At 45.1% G+C, this 14,868-nt stretch overlaps 1 protein-coding gene and 1 long non-coding RNA gene across 3 annotated transcripts in view; one reads left to right on the forward strand and one right to left on the reverse strand.

Moving 5' to 3' along the window:
• Positions 1 to 11,714, reverse strand: part of LOC140725199 (metastasis-associated protein MTA1-like) — a 161,178-nt gene extending 149,464 nt beyond the window's left edge. The window contains exons 1-2 of one of the 2 annotated variants that reach the window (XM_073040336.1): positions 11,300 to 11,707; positions 5,621 to 5,688 (exon numbers count right to left, since the gene is read on the reverse strand). In XM_073040336.1, the coding sequence (XP_072896437.1) occupies positions 5,621 to 5,688; positions 11,300 to 11,327 (96 nt within the window). In that variant the 5' untranslated portion in view covers positions 11,328 to 11,707. Of the gene's footprint in view, positions 1 to 5,620; positions 5,689 to 11,299 lie in introns of both variants that reach the window. The other variant, XM_073040337.1, reaches the window with a different exon arrangement.
• Positions 11,715 to 11,893: 179 nt separating this feature from the next.
• On the forward strand, positions 11,894 to 14,650 carry LOC140725200 (uncharacterized). Its single transcript, XR_012098297.1, has 2 exons — positions 11,894 to 12,413; positions 14,318 to 14,650. It is a non-coding gene; the product is annotated as an uncharacterized lncRNA (long non-coding RNA).
• The last annotated feature ends 218 nt before the right edge of the window (positions 14,651 to 14,868 follow it).

The raw sequence follows: 14,868 nt of genomic DNA on the forward strand, positions 1-14,868 counted from the left end.
TCAAAATGACAATTAAAATGACTTGACTTTTCACCTGCATTGCAAGCATTCCCTCAACACTGATTTCCATTCTGACCCACACTGCGGTTGTTTATACTCCTGTCTTTGCTCAGTATCAAACCTCATCTCCAAACAGATGGACAGTTTAAAAACTCTCAGCTCCAACCATCATTGATAAACCCACATGTATTTACAATTGCAAGTGCAGCTTGAGTTGTAAAATTGGGGAGAAAAGTGGGAATTTACTCTCCAACCAATCTAGGGTGACTACAGTTAATATTTTTCAGTAAGAAAACAGTTCTTGACATTTTGGGGTGTTAAGAACGGAGGGGTGGGGAATAGAGGAAGATTAATATAGCTCCTCCTTCCTGCTCCTCCACAAAGTACCCCACTTCTCTTAACAATGGAGCTCTAATAGTGGAGTGTGGAATAAGAACATAAGAAAGAGGAACTGGAGTAGACCATCTGTCCTGTTGAGCTTGCTCCGCCATGAAATAAGATCACAGCTGATCATCTCCACCTACCTGCCTTTTCCCCATTACCTTTAGTTCCACTTTAATGCACTGCCTGAGCTGGTTGAAGTGGCCGAGACTCTGAATCACTGTTAAGAAGATCTGGATCAGCACTTGAATCTCCAAGAGAAAGAAGGCTATAGGATCTAATGTGGGTAAATGGAATTAGCATAGATGGAGTGTAAACCTCACATCTTCCCCAAATCTACACTTGTCTCAAGCGTAGACTCAGTTCCATTAAACTATTTTGATAACTGAGATTGCTAGAACTGGAATTGATTTATGTTTGTCAAATGTACCAAGATACAGTGAAAAGCTCATCCTCCATACTGATCAGATCTTTACACAGTGTACGATGTACAGTGTTTACACATAGTACAAAGTAAAACAACAACAATGCAGAACAAAGTGTAACAGCTACAATGCAAGGAGCCAACTAGCTGGAATATCATTACAAAGCAGATTGTGCCTTCAAGAGTCTGCCTTATCGTACCAGGGAACAATTCAATAGTCTCGTAACAGTGGGGTGTCCTTGAGCCTGGTGGGACGTGCTTTCAAGCTTTTGTATCTTCTTCCCAATGGGAGAAGGGAAATGAGAGAATGCTTGGGTGGGTGAGGTCTTGGATTATGCTGGCTGCTTTACTGAGACAGCAACAAGTCTAGACAGAGTCCACGGAAGGGAGGTTGGCTTTCATGATCTCTCTTGGGCCCAACATATTGATGCAATTACAAAGAAGGCACATCAGTTGCTATGTTTCACTAGTTTGAGGAGATTTGGCATATCACCAGTGATGATGTACCATTCTAACTGGTTGAATCACGAGTAGCATAGAAGGGCCCTGCACAGGATCGGAAAAAGCTGCAGAGGGTTGAAAGCTTACAGTTCCATCAGGGGCACTAGACTGCCCAGCATTTTCAAAAGCTGATGCCTCAAAATGCCAGCATCCATCACCCAGGACATGCTCTCTTCTTATTACTGCAATCAATGAGGAGGTACGGGAGCCTGAAGACACACACTTAACACTTTAAGGAAAGCTTCTTCCCCTCCACCATCAGGTTTCTGAACGGACAACGAGCCAACCCATTAACACTAGCTATTTTTGATCTTTCTTTGTACTGCTCACTTACTTTTTTTTAAATATATTTCTTATTGTGACTTACAGTTTTTTATGTGTTGCAGTGTATTGTTACCACAAAACAAGAGATTTCACAACATATGTCAGTGATATTAAACCTGATCTGGTTTTGATTCTGATGTGCTGAGCTGTGTCCACAACCGACTGCAGTTTTCTGTGTTCACAGGCAGGGCAGTTACCATAACAAGCCGCAAGGCATCGATAAAAATTGGGTAGGGTTGATGGGGACATGCCAAATTTCTTTGGCCTCCTGAGGAAGTTCAAAGGTTTCAAAGGTACATTTAATGTCAGAGAAATGTATACAATATACATCCTGAAATGCTTTTTCTTTGCAACCATCCAAGAAAACAGAGGAGTGCTCCAAAGAATGAATGACAGTTAGATGTTAGAACCCCAAAGCACCCCCCTCACACACGTAGGCAGCAACAAAGCAACAACGATCCCCCATCCCCCACCAGCAAAACAAAAGCACTGGCGCCCCCCCCCCCCCCCACTGAGCACTCAAGCATGTAGCAAAGCATCAATATAGACACAGACTTGCAGTACCCCAAAGACTACTTGTTCACCCAGTAATTCGACATATCACAGGCTCTCTCTCTCTCCCTAATAAGGGAAAAAGAGGTGCCACATTTCACAGCAAGAGGGCAGAAATGACTAAACAACTCGCCGATTTACGATGCTAAAAGCTTTCTCGGTTCTGGGAAATACGTGGTTGGATCAGGACAGGTTTTTGGTAATGCTTGCTCCTACGAGTGAACATCAGGTGCACATGCTGCGTCCTCCTTCAATGGCTCTCAGGTCTTTCAACCTCAGCGCCACTGCTAAGTACTAAAACATGTGAACTGCCTACTTCCTGAAGTCAATAACCAGCCCTTTTGTTTTCCTGACATTAAGTTGTTGTCATGACACCATGTGACAAAGCTCTCTATCTCCTTCCTCTACATAGACTGACTCATTGTTATTTGAGAAGCAGCCCACTACAGCAGTAGCTGAGACAATCTTGTGGATGGAGTTAGAGTAGAACCTGATCACGCAGTCTGGCCTTCACCCTTCACCTTTTACACTATCACATACTTTACAAGGAGACCAAAACTGAAGACACTTATTTGGAAATTCAAAACCATTCCACTGTTTTTCCCACAAGTGAGGCATCATAATGACCATTTCTGGAAAGATCAGAGAGAGATACACAGCATGCAAACAGGCCCTTGAGCTCACGTAGATTATGCCAACCATCTACAATTAATCTTATTTTATTCTCCCCACATTCATCCCTCCCAGGATTCTAGCACTCACCCACACAAAACAGGAATCTACAGTGGCAAATTATACTTCCAACTGACCATTAGGTGTTGTGAGTCATCCTTGGGACTATGTAACTTCCTGTTTAGACCACAGTACCGGGGCGGGGGGGGGGGAGAGTGCCACCTTTTCCCACAATGCCAAGCAGTTTTAACTGGTATCTCCATGTTCTGGACCTTTCACTCTCATTCCCAATATTCAGCTGTGCCCCAACCACTTCCCCCCCCACCCCCACCAGACCAGCGGCCGAATGTACAACCGTTCTTCTAAACCTATTCACAGCCAACACAGTAGTGAATCTTCCCATCCAACCTCTCATGTGATCTCACCCAATGTCCGCACTGGCAGTTCTGAAGTTCCTCCTGCCCCTGGCAGCAGAATGCCAGCTAGTCACAGTTGTTGCGTGAACAAAGTCACTGGAGAAACTTACTGGTAGATGCAAAGCAGCTTCTGCATTCGACAAAACAAGGTACAGCAGGCATCATATGGAGACGCTTTCACGGGAAAGGTCCCACTGGACCAACATGGGGCTCGATATTTTATGTGCCAAACATCAAACGACAACTCCATATTTACAATGTATGGACAATGCTTTCTTTGAAACTACATACAATCTTCACATCTCCTGTTTCACATCCACACCACAGGCATCCAAATGAATTTCGATCAGCATTATCTGGACTGGGATTCACAGCTTTTAGGAACCCATTGCTCAGAGATGCACTTCAAATTAAATGCAGAATACATTTTCAGATGTGAAAACTAGTAGCCAAAGTCAATTGTTGAATGTATGTGTCCTAAATCCAAAAGTAGCTCTAACAGTCATTTGAATACACAGCCCCTTCTGCCCTCTTTCTCCCCTCCCCCCCCCACCAAACACACGTGCCATCTAATTTTCTTTCCCACCCCAAAAGAGTCTCTAATGCAAAGCTCCAACTACTCACTGACCAGACCAATTGGGCACCTGGCCAACTTCAGAGTCTGGCCTTGTCAGAGAAGGAGCGAGTGGCACATTGAGAGTCAAAGACGCACAATGAATATTCCCGTGACCGAGGCCTCTGAATATTGAAGCAGTATGATAACAAGGAAAAGAATTTCTGTGCAATTCTCCCAAGTGTGGCCCACAATCTTGTAAAGGATAAAATAAATCAACACATCTTAAAACCAACTGTGTGTGAAATGTACCTCTGTTCCCTTTGCACTCCTTTAATAGCTGCACAGGTAGAAGTACACAGTCAAACACAAAGATCTCTTTTTTTTCCCTTTACCTTTTTCATGCTTTTTCCCCCAAAAGGGTGTGGAAATACCGGGCACTTTGCCCTCATACCCATCTCTGAGTTAAACAGCATTTCTCAGGCATGCATCCAAACTTCCAGCACACTGATACCTCCCTAAACCAGATGAGTATTTCTGAGAGCCCTAACTTATTCAACATTTCAGGCTGTCTGTTCTACACCCAAGCCTTTAATGGAGAGCAACTAAACAGGGGCTATCAAATATTTTCCTGACTTCAAAAAGAAAAAAAAAATGCAATCACATTTTTAAAAAACCTCTCTTTTTATATGAAAACATAGTATCCTCCAAATGGCCTCCCAATGTGCTGGCACTGGAGAGGGTCAGGAGGAGGTTTAGGAGAATGATCCCTGGAATAGAAGTGATAAAGTGTGAGCAGCCATGATGGAATGGTAGAGTAGACTCAATGGGCTGAATGGCCTAATTCTGCTCCTATGTCTCATGGGCTTAACTTGCCTTTCCCAACAGTACACTGGGGTGGGACAGTGGCACACCAGTAGAGTTGCTGTCTCACGGCAGCATTCAGCCAGGTAAAATCCTGATCCCAGGTGACCTCCTAGTGGAGTTTGCACATTCTTCCTGCAATCATGAAGGTCTCCTATTGGTTCTCTGGTTTCTTCCCACATCCCAGAGGCATGCAGATTGGTAAATTAATAGGCGACTGTATTTTGTGTCTGAGTGACAGAATTTGGGACAGTTGATGAGAACGCGGGAGAATAAAAAGCGCATTCATTAGGATGAATGTAAATGTGGAGATGGTGGTGAAAATGTTTGTATCTCTCCAATGACTATTCACAGAAACTAAATCAATGAGCAAGTTAAGTTCAAAAGGAGAGGATAAGTTACAGAGAGGACAAGATTCCCAGAATGCGGTGTTAATGATGTGATCCAACAGTGATAACAGAGAGAAGACAAAACACCAGGATTACACTTCAAGTGGGCACTGCATATCATTTACTAACCAGCAAAACCCTTTAGCAAGTCCTACACATCTGTAGTTAGATTTGCTCATGTGCTCAAGTCCATGTGGACTTAGATTTTTGTTTAAATTCATTAAGATATAACACAGAATAGCCCCTTCTAGTCCTTCAAACCACGCCGCCCGGCAATCCCCAAACAACCCTAGCCACAGGACAATTTACAATGACCATCTTACCAACCAGTACGTCTTTGGACAGTGGGAAGAAACCTGAGCGCCTGGAGAAAGCCCACACAGTCACAGGGAGAACGTACAAACTCCTTACAGATGGCCATGGGAATTGAACCTGTGTCGCAGGTACTGTAAAGCGTTGTGCTAACCACTACGCTACCATGCTGGATCCTTTGGTTTGACCCCATAAACCAGAAAGTTACATCTTTTAAAATATAGGTGGTTACCTTGTTCAGTTCCTCAATTCTCCTTATCAAGAAAGGATTGCTTGAAGAGTTTTCAAAGAAGACACAGTCTAAAGAAAAAAATGAAAATCTTACACAGAGAAACACAATACCATTTATTTCCATATTCAGTAAAATAACTAACTCACAGACATTCAGCAATGGGGGAACTCTTGCTGGAATATTGTGCTAGACAAACTGACGTACTAAGAATAAAAAATCCTTTTGCTTTTTTCCAGATCAATCTAGGAAGTCAAATGAACAGTAGTTGGAGGGCAGGCCTTCATCACACAAAACCACTGACCACCTATACCATCACAACAAGGACCAAAATCTGGGCTCAGAAAATGTAACCATTTCTAGACTAAAGTTCCCAATGATGGTTTTGTGGTTCAGCAATTTGCACAAGAACTCGTTATTGCCATGCCTTCTAAATTCCCTGAGGCTGGCAGCAATTGAAATTAGGCAAATGTGTTCTACAGCCAGACTACTTTCAAGCCCACTCAGCAGTATAAGAGGTTCTAATGCCATTCAGTTCTTGCTCACAGTGTATGAGGTTTGCCCCAAGTTGTACCACAGAGACACTGAGCCATCAGAGCACTTACAGTACACAGCGTCTAAAACCCAAGCCACCAGGGATTTAGGAAGGCCCTAAACAGATGAGAGGAGAAGAGAGTGTCAGACTGGTTTAGTGGGCTACTTCCAGAATGCTGGAGTCCACGCCAGTGAGGCCTCTAATGAGGAATATGGAGCAGATCTATCGATGCACATAATTTGTATGAAAGACAATCTGATACTCCTATCACATGAAGGAGAACTCTTGATCCAAAACTGGCATTGCAGCTTTAAGTAATCTAGATTGACGCCCAGTATGATAACAAGGAAGTGCTGGGTCCTTGGGGGAAAAAAGACGTTCAGCTGTCCATGAGGTTTCAGGCCTACATGGTGGTTGACACGTGTCTTAGCATAAAAGATTCATATGGTCAAAATAAATGTGAGTAGAATCTGAATGCAACCATTTTTGACACATTCCTGGATGTCAGAGTACCCAAAGGAAATTCATTATCTCATTTTGCAGCAGGATTCCTGTTCTTCCAAACAGTAATACAACGTACAAAATTTCTGAGCAGTGAACCACACTGTTATGAAAAACAATCGAACATATTTTCTCCATAAGTATAATTACTTATTTTACTAAAAAACGTATTGAAAGCCACAAACTTAATATTTTTACAGATGATAAAATCATTTGAATGTGGTGACTGCATTGCTACATCGAAAAGTAGCAGCCAATTGGTTGATAATGCGCACCCATCAAGATTCACTCCCTCCACTGAATGCACACAATGGCTGCAGTGCGTACCACCTACTCATTATGATATTCTGAATGCGCCTCCTTAAGGAAGACGAGGGCTGCAGGTGCATGGAATTAACACCATCCCAGCTTGGAAATTTTTTTTTGGTCCTTCGTCATTACTGGGCCTAAATCTTGGTTCAGGTTTGTAGCTCACCACCACCCTCAAAAGGGAAATTAATGCAAGCTTTCTGCTGACACCCAAGATCTCAAAAATGACTGAGAACAAAACAATTTGACTTCACCCAGATCCCACAAAGAGCAGTATGATTAGCGCTTTAAACGGCAGAGGCTCAGGCATTAAGAAAACTCGCTGCTCTTGATCGATGGCTGGCGAGGATCTTTCTATCCACATGAGGGGACATCTATAATATAAGAGCCTACCCAAAGGGTAGCACCTGAAAGTACCAGTCCCCCGTGACCACAGCAAAATCACTGGAAGTTACTTGCTCCAGCTTGGGAATGGGTTTTCAATTCGCCTTCTGTTTCCACAGCTGGAGAAGGGAATTGTCCAAACATCCCTCTGTTGCCACTTTCACCAAGGGAAAGGCCAGTGGTCATTGTGGGAAACCTGGCGCTAAGAGTTCTTGAGGACTTCACAAACAAAAAGAGCACCATCATCAACATGATGTGACCATTTTAGACAATGAAATGGTTTGGGTCCTGAAGTGATCAACTTGGAGAGATTTTAAATCAAACTCATTTTGTGTTGATGCAGTCAATTATTCACTTCTTCTCCCAAAGTTACCAGGTAATCCTCACTTTAACTCCCATGAAACAAGATAACGAACAGTGCATTCACTTAAGTCTACGCCACAGTGCATAGGTCCCTCTTGTCACCCAGTTTATTTCATAAAATAATTCAAATGTTTTAAATTCCTAGGTTCTCACAGGGCTATTTACACTGAATTCAATTTCTTGAAAAACTGAAAGGCAACACGAGTGAATCTGCAGATGCTGGAAATAAATAAATAAACACGAAATGCTGGTAGAACTCAGCAGGCCAGACAACATGCTGTCCGGCCTGCTGAGTTCTGCCAGCATTTCGTGTTTTTTTATTTTCTTGAAAAACTGAACTCAGTTCCCTCAACAATGGAATCCATCATCATTTTTTCCACTTTGTCATCTCACTTTAGGGCTCTTCCATTCTCTCTCTCAAACGACCCTTAATTAGACAGTCACAGGCACAGTCACACTAATACACATAACACAAGAGACAGCTTTAGACAAGTATCGAGGGCTCAAGGCAGACAGGGACAAAGAATACGGCAAAGACATAAGGAAAAGGTATATAAATGGATAGAGGCAAGTGAGATATCAGGAACAGATGAACAAATGGAAGGATTATATTCTGCAGGTAAAGAATGTTTACACTTCACAGTGGTTTAGTGACCAAACATGCATCGAAGAGCCTGAACAACTAATCTGCAGATGTGTTCAAATCGAACCACAGCAGATGGGAAACTTAAATTGAGAATCAAATTTATCGAGAATAAAATGCCAGCATAATTAAAGTCCAAAATATTATCGGGATACCATTAGACCAGAAGACAGAGGAGCAGAACTAGGCCATTTGGCCCATTGAGTCTATCCCACCATTCCATCAGGGCTGATCCATTTTTTCTTTCAGCCCCAATCTCCTATCTTCCCCTACTCCACCACCCCCTCCCCCACCAATATCCCTTCATGCCCTGACCATTCATGAATCTATCAATCTCTGCCTTAAAAATATACGTAAAGACTGGGCCTCCACAGCTGCCTGTGGCAACAAATTCCACAGATTCACCACTCTCTGCCTAAAGAAATTCCTCCTCAGTTCCATTCTAAAAGGATGCCCCTCTATTCTGAGGCCATGTCCTCTGGTCTTACACTCCCCCGCCATAGGAAACATCCTCTCCACATCCACTCTATCAAGGCCTTTCCCATTCAGTAAGTTTTAATTAAGTCACCACTCATTCTTCTGAATTCCAGTGAATACAGGCCCAGAGCCATCAAACGCTCTTCATATAACAAGCCGTTCAATCCTGGAATCATTTTTGTGAACCTCTTTTGAAGCCTCTCCAGTTTCAGCACATTCTTTCTAAGATAAGGGGACCAAAACTGCTCTCAGTGCTCTAAGTGAGGCCTATAAAGTCTCAACTTTACATCCTTCCTTTTATATTCTAGTTCCCTTGAAATGAATGCTAACATTGCATTTGCCTTCCTCACCACCAACTCAACCTGCAAATTAATCTTTAGGGAATCCTACACAAGGAATCACATGTCGCTTTGTGCCTCAGATTTTTCAATTTTCTCTCCATTTAGAAAATAGTCAACTCTTTCATTTCCTCCACCAAAGTGCATGACCACACACTTCCTGTCACCGTATTCCACCTACCAGTTATTTGCCTTTTCTCCTTATCTGTCTGTCCTTCTGAAGCCTCCCTACTTCCTGAAAACTACCTGTCCCTCCACCTATTTTCATATAATTTGCAAACTTTGCAACAAAACCATCAATTCCATCACCCAAATCATTGGAATTGGTCCCAACACAGACACCTGCGGAACACCACTAGCCACTGGCAGTCAATCAGAAAAGGATCCCTTTATTCCCACTCTTTACCTCCTGCAAATCAGCTGTAGCTAGAATCTTTCCTGTAATGCAACGGGCTCCTAATTTGCTAAGTAGCCTCATGTGTGACACCTTGTCAAAGGGCTTCAGAAAGTTCAAGTACACAACATCAACCGATTCTCCATTGTCTATCCTGCTTGTTATTTCTTCAAATAATTCCAGGCAAGATTTTCCCTTGTGGAAACTATGCTGACTATGGCTTATGTTATCATGTGACTCCAAGTACCCTGGGACCACATCCTTAATAATCGACTCCAACATCTTCCCAACCACTGAGGTCAGACTGACTGACCTATAGTTTCCTTCCTTCTGCCTCAAACCCTTCTTGAAGAATGGAGTGACGTGCAATTTTCCAGTCCTCCAGAACCATTCTAGAATCTAGTGATTCTTGGAAGATCATTACTAATGCCTCTACAATATCTCTTCAGCTACCTCTTTCAGAACCCTGGGGTGTACAGCAGAGTGGGCCTACAGAGAGAGTCAGGTTTGTGTACCTTACAAGTAGTTTTGCAAGAAATGTAAACATGCTATGAAAACCTTTAAAGATATGCAAAAAAAAGGAAAAGATTAATTAATGTAAATGCTTTTCAGACTGAGCCAAGAGAAATTATATTGGGAAATAAAGGAATAGTACAGAAGTTAAATATTTTTGTTTCCCTTCACTGTATGGTGTAAAGGTGGAGTGGTAAGAGGGAGGCCGGGTTTGGGTCACAGACTGAAAAGGGCGGAAGTATAGTGCAGACAGGGCAGGGGGTGAGGTGGACAGGATGGGTGTGCAGTGCACAGAAGCTGGGAGAAGGGGGTTACAGGGAGGAGATGGGACAGGGGGTGGAGAAGATCCGGGGGTGGGAGAATGGAGAGGAACTGGATGTAGGGTGGAGAGGGACCAGGGGTGGGGGGTTTGGAGAAGTGTGGCCGGGTGGAGGGCTTGGGGAAAACAGGACAGGGGTTTTGGGAAGAGGGGACATGCAGTTGGGTAAGAGGGGATGGGTTTTGGGGAAGAGGGGACGGGGGTTTGGCTAACAGCTGGATGAGGGTTTGGGGTAAGGGGTGGACAGGGGTTTGGGTAAGGAGTTTGGGGGTTTATGTAAGGGGATGCGTGTTTGGCTAAAGGGGTAAGGGTAAGGTTGGATGGGGGTTTGGGTAAAGGAGATGGGGGGTTTGGGTAAGGGAGATGGGGGTTTGGGTAAGGGGTGGATGGGTGGGGTTTGGGTAAGGGGTGGATGGGTAAGGGGGTTAGGGGGTTTGGGTAAGGGGGTTAGGGGGTTTGGGTTAGGGGGTTTGTGTAAGGGGTGGATGGGGGTTTGTGTAAGGGGTGGATGGGGGTTTCATTAAAGGAGATGAGGGCTTGGGTAACAGGGTTAGGGGTGTGAGTAACGGGGTTAGGGGGGTTGTGTAAGGGAGTATGGAGGTTTGGGTGAGGGGATTTGGCGAAGACGGGACGGGGGTTTGGGGAAGAGGGGTCGGTTTTGAGGCTGGGGCTGAAGGAGGAAAGGGCAGACGGTGCAGAGGAGACCGTACGTGAACTGGGACTCCTGCGGAGAGGGGTGTGGGAACAACTGTGGGGTGGGGTAGAGAGGGGGTCGCGAAGAACGGGGGCAGGGGTTGGGGCAAGATGAACACCGAGCGTCCGGGGTCGCTCGCTGAATCTTGCATCCCGGGATGTGGCTGCCGGGACCGGAACCAGCCCTGTTCTCCCAGACCGAGAGCCTCTTACCTCCGACCCGGTACATATTAGCTGCCATGGCGGAGCTGCAGCCGGCCGGAGCCCGCTCCGTGCCCTCACGCTGCCCCGGCCGAGCCCGGCCAGATCGGAGCGGCGCTGAAGCCGGTCCCGGGATCCTCTCTCTCGCCGCCACTCTGCTCACGAACCGGTCCCGGCTGCTTCGGCTCCCCGGTCACACCGGCGTAATTCTCCGCTCCCTTTCTACCGCCGGCTCTTCCCTCCCGCTCTTCAATTTCTCTTCCTCCCCTTTCTCCTCCTTCTCCCCGCCCGACGACACTCACTCTAAGGAAGTGGAGCTTTGCATGGGTTTCACTCAAGCTATTCCCCCTCCCCTCCCCTCGCGTCTCCGTCGGTCTCCCTCACTCCCAGTGGCCCCAACCTTCCCAGTCGATCTCTTCCCCACTCACCGTCGACTTCCCCATCGTCCCCACCCCCTCACTTCCCCATCTCACCCCCACCCACTCACTTCCCTAGCACTTCCTCGTCACCCTCACTTCCCATCTCACTCTCCACCCTCCCTCCACTTCAATACAACCCTCCCCTCACTTACCCCTCCCTTCATTTCCTCACCTCCCCCACTCCATCAGTTTCAGTGCCCCATCACTCTCATTTGTCTGTTATCCCTCCCCTTCACCTCCATTGCCTTCATCTGTCATTACCACCTCCCCCTCCTCACTTAACCCACACTCCCCCCCACTCTTAACTTCCCCATCACCCCCATTTTCATCTCATTCCACATTCCCCATCATACATATGGCCCATAACCCCCAAAATCCCTCCTCTCCGTGTACTGATCCAGAAGTCTGTTGAATGTTGTTATTGTAGCTGTCCCAGCCACTTTTATTCTGTACTGTACAGGCACACCTCTGTGTGATGACATCTTAAAAATCTTATACCTCTCAGCTTAAACCTGTGCCCTCTAGTTCTAGGTTCCCCTTTGGCGGGAAGAATATATACATTCATCCTACAACTTCGCACATCTTCATAAGCTTGCTTCTCATTCTCATCTGCTGGAAAGGCTGAAGTCTAAGCCAACCCAACCTCTCCCACCAACTCAGGGCCCCACAGTCCTGGCAGCATTCTCATATGTCTTTCCTACCACGAGGTAACCGAAACTGTAACAATATTCCAGTGCAATCTCTCTAGCTTCTTGTACAACTGCAACACCACAAATTCTGTAGCTCATTGTTGAAGACCAGCATGCTGAACATCACCCTCACCACTCCGTCTACCTCTGATGTCATTTTCAATTAACTTTGCACTTGTTCTTGACTCTCGCTATTACACAGCATTCGCCAGGGCCTTACTATCCGTTATATAAGTCCTACCCTGGTTTAGCTTTCCCAAAATGCAATCACTGCACCTATCTGAATTGAATTCATGGAATCATGAAGGCCGTGTCCTGTTTGACAAGCTTACCAGAGTTTTTTGAGGATACAATGAGCGCAGTGAATAAAGGGGAATGGGTGGATGTTGTGTACTAGGATTTCCAGAAGGCATTTGATAAGGTGCTGCATAAAAGACTTACCATCAGATAAGGATACATGAAGTTGGGGGTAACATGGATAGAGGACCATTTAACTCATAGAAGGCAGAGAGGTGGGATAGAGTGATGTATCTGTGGTTGGTGGTCAGGGGTGAGCGGTGTGCTGCTCCTCCAACTGTTCACTATATACATTAACAATTTGGAAGAGAGGTCCAAGTGTTGCATATCTAAGTTTGCTGATGACACTAAATTGAGTAGAGAACAAATTATGCAGAGGGTCTGCAGACAGGTTAAGTGAGTGGGCAAGGGCCTGGCAGATGGAGTCCAATGGTGGTAAATTGTACCTTTGGAAGAAAAAAATAAACGATCAGATTATTGTTATATGGTGAAAGATTGCAGCATGCTGTTCTGCAGAGGGTCTTAGGAGTGTTTATGCATGAATTGCAAAAGATTTGCAGCTTAGCAGGTTAGACCATAGGATGCAGGAGCAGAGTTCAGCCATTCAGTTCATCAGGTCTGCACCACCATTAATTCATAGCTGATTTATTTTCCCTCTCAACCCCATTCTGCTGCCTTTTTCCTGAAATCTTTTATTCCATTACTAATTAAGAGCTTATCAAACTCCATTTTAAATATACCCAATAATCTGGCCACCACAGCCATCTGTGGCAATGAATTCCACAGATTCACTACTGTCCGATGAAAGAAGTTTCTGCTTATTTCTGTTTTGAAGAGTCGTCCTTCTATTCTGAGGCTCTGTCGTCTGGCCCTAGACTCTCCCACTATTGCAAACGTCCTCTCCATGTTCACTCTATCTGGGCCTTTCAATATTCAATAGGTTTCAAAGAGACTCTCCCTCATTCTTCTGAACTCCAGTGAGTACAGGCCCAGAGCCATTGAACACTCGTCATACATTAACCTTTTCTCAGATCATTCTTTCAACCTCCTTTGGACCCTCTCCAATGCCAGCACATCCTTTCTAAGATACGAGGCCCAAAACAGCTCACAATGTTACCAAAAAGGGAAAATTTATTGAGATAGAGCATGGGATGGGCCTTTCTGGCCCTTTGAGCTGCGACAACCAGCAACCCCCAAATTTTAACCCTAGCCTAATCATGGGATAATTTGCAATAACCAATTAACCTACCAATTGTTATGTCTTTGGACTGTGGGAGGAAACCAGAGCACCTGGAGGAAACCCACATGATCATGAGGAGAATATACAAACTCCTTACAGGCGGCGGTGAGAATAGAATATTGGCCTTCTTTGCTAAAGGATTGAAATTTAAGAACAGAAAGGTATGCTGCAACTGTACAGGGTAGTGCTGAGGCTGCACCTGGAGTACTGTGTGGGTTTAGTCTCCATCCTGAGGACAGATATATTAGTTTTAGAGGTGGTGCGGAGGAAATTCACCATGTCACCTCTCACCTAGCACTAATGGCGCTAAATGGTGACTGCTTTGCTTGCATCTTTGGAAACTGCTTTATTTCCATCTTTGATATCTCCTTTTTTTTCTTTTCAGAGTGTGTGGGGGGTTTCTTTTGAAGACCCTGATCTGGAACTATGCTCTGACTTTGGTTCATTACGGGAATGGGACCCGCTCCCTCGCCCTCGTGACTGGCTGCTTTTTGATATCCCCAGGACGCAGCCTGGAAGACGAGCGCGCCTTCTGGGTTCCGGAATTTCATGGCTCTGGAGACGTGCTGATTCTAGGCTGGTGCCCCTGACTCAAGCATTGAAGGAGAACACGGAACAGCGGGAGTCGCGGGTTAGCTGCCGGGGTTGTGTGTCTGGTGCGGACTCTCTGGGTGCAGAGCTTGGAAAAGGTGATACAATAAACTATTAACATCGTAAATCAGCGAGTTGTTTGTTACGTCTCCCCTCTCGCTGTGAAACGGGGACATCACTTTTTCCCTTATTAGAGAGAGAGAGAGAGAGAGAGAGAGCGAGAGCCTGTGGTATGTCGAATTACCTGGTGAACGAGTAGTTTTTGGGGTACTACAAGTCTGTGTCTTTACTGATACTTTGCTGCACATTTGAGTGCTCATTAGAAGGTGCTGTTGATTTTTTGCT

Source organism: Hemitrygon akajei, chromosome 3 (genome assembly GCF_048418815.1).
Source record: "Hemitrygon akajei chromosome 3, sHemAka1.3, whole genome shotgun sequence".
Classification (NCBI taxonomy): domain Eukaryota; kingdom Metazoa; phylum Chordata; class Chondrichthyes; order Myliobatiformes; family Dasyatidae; genus Hemitrygon; species Hemitrygon akajei.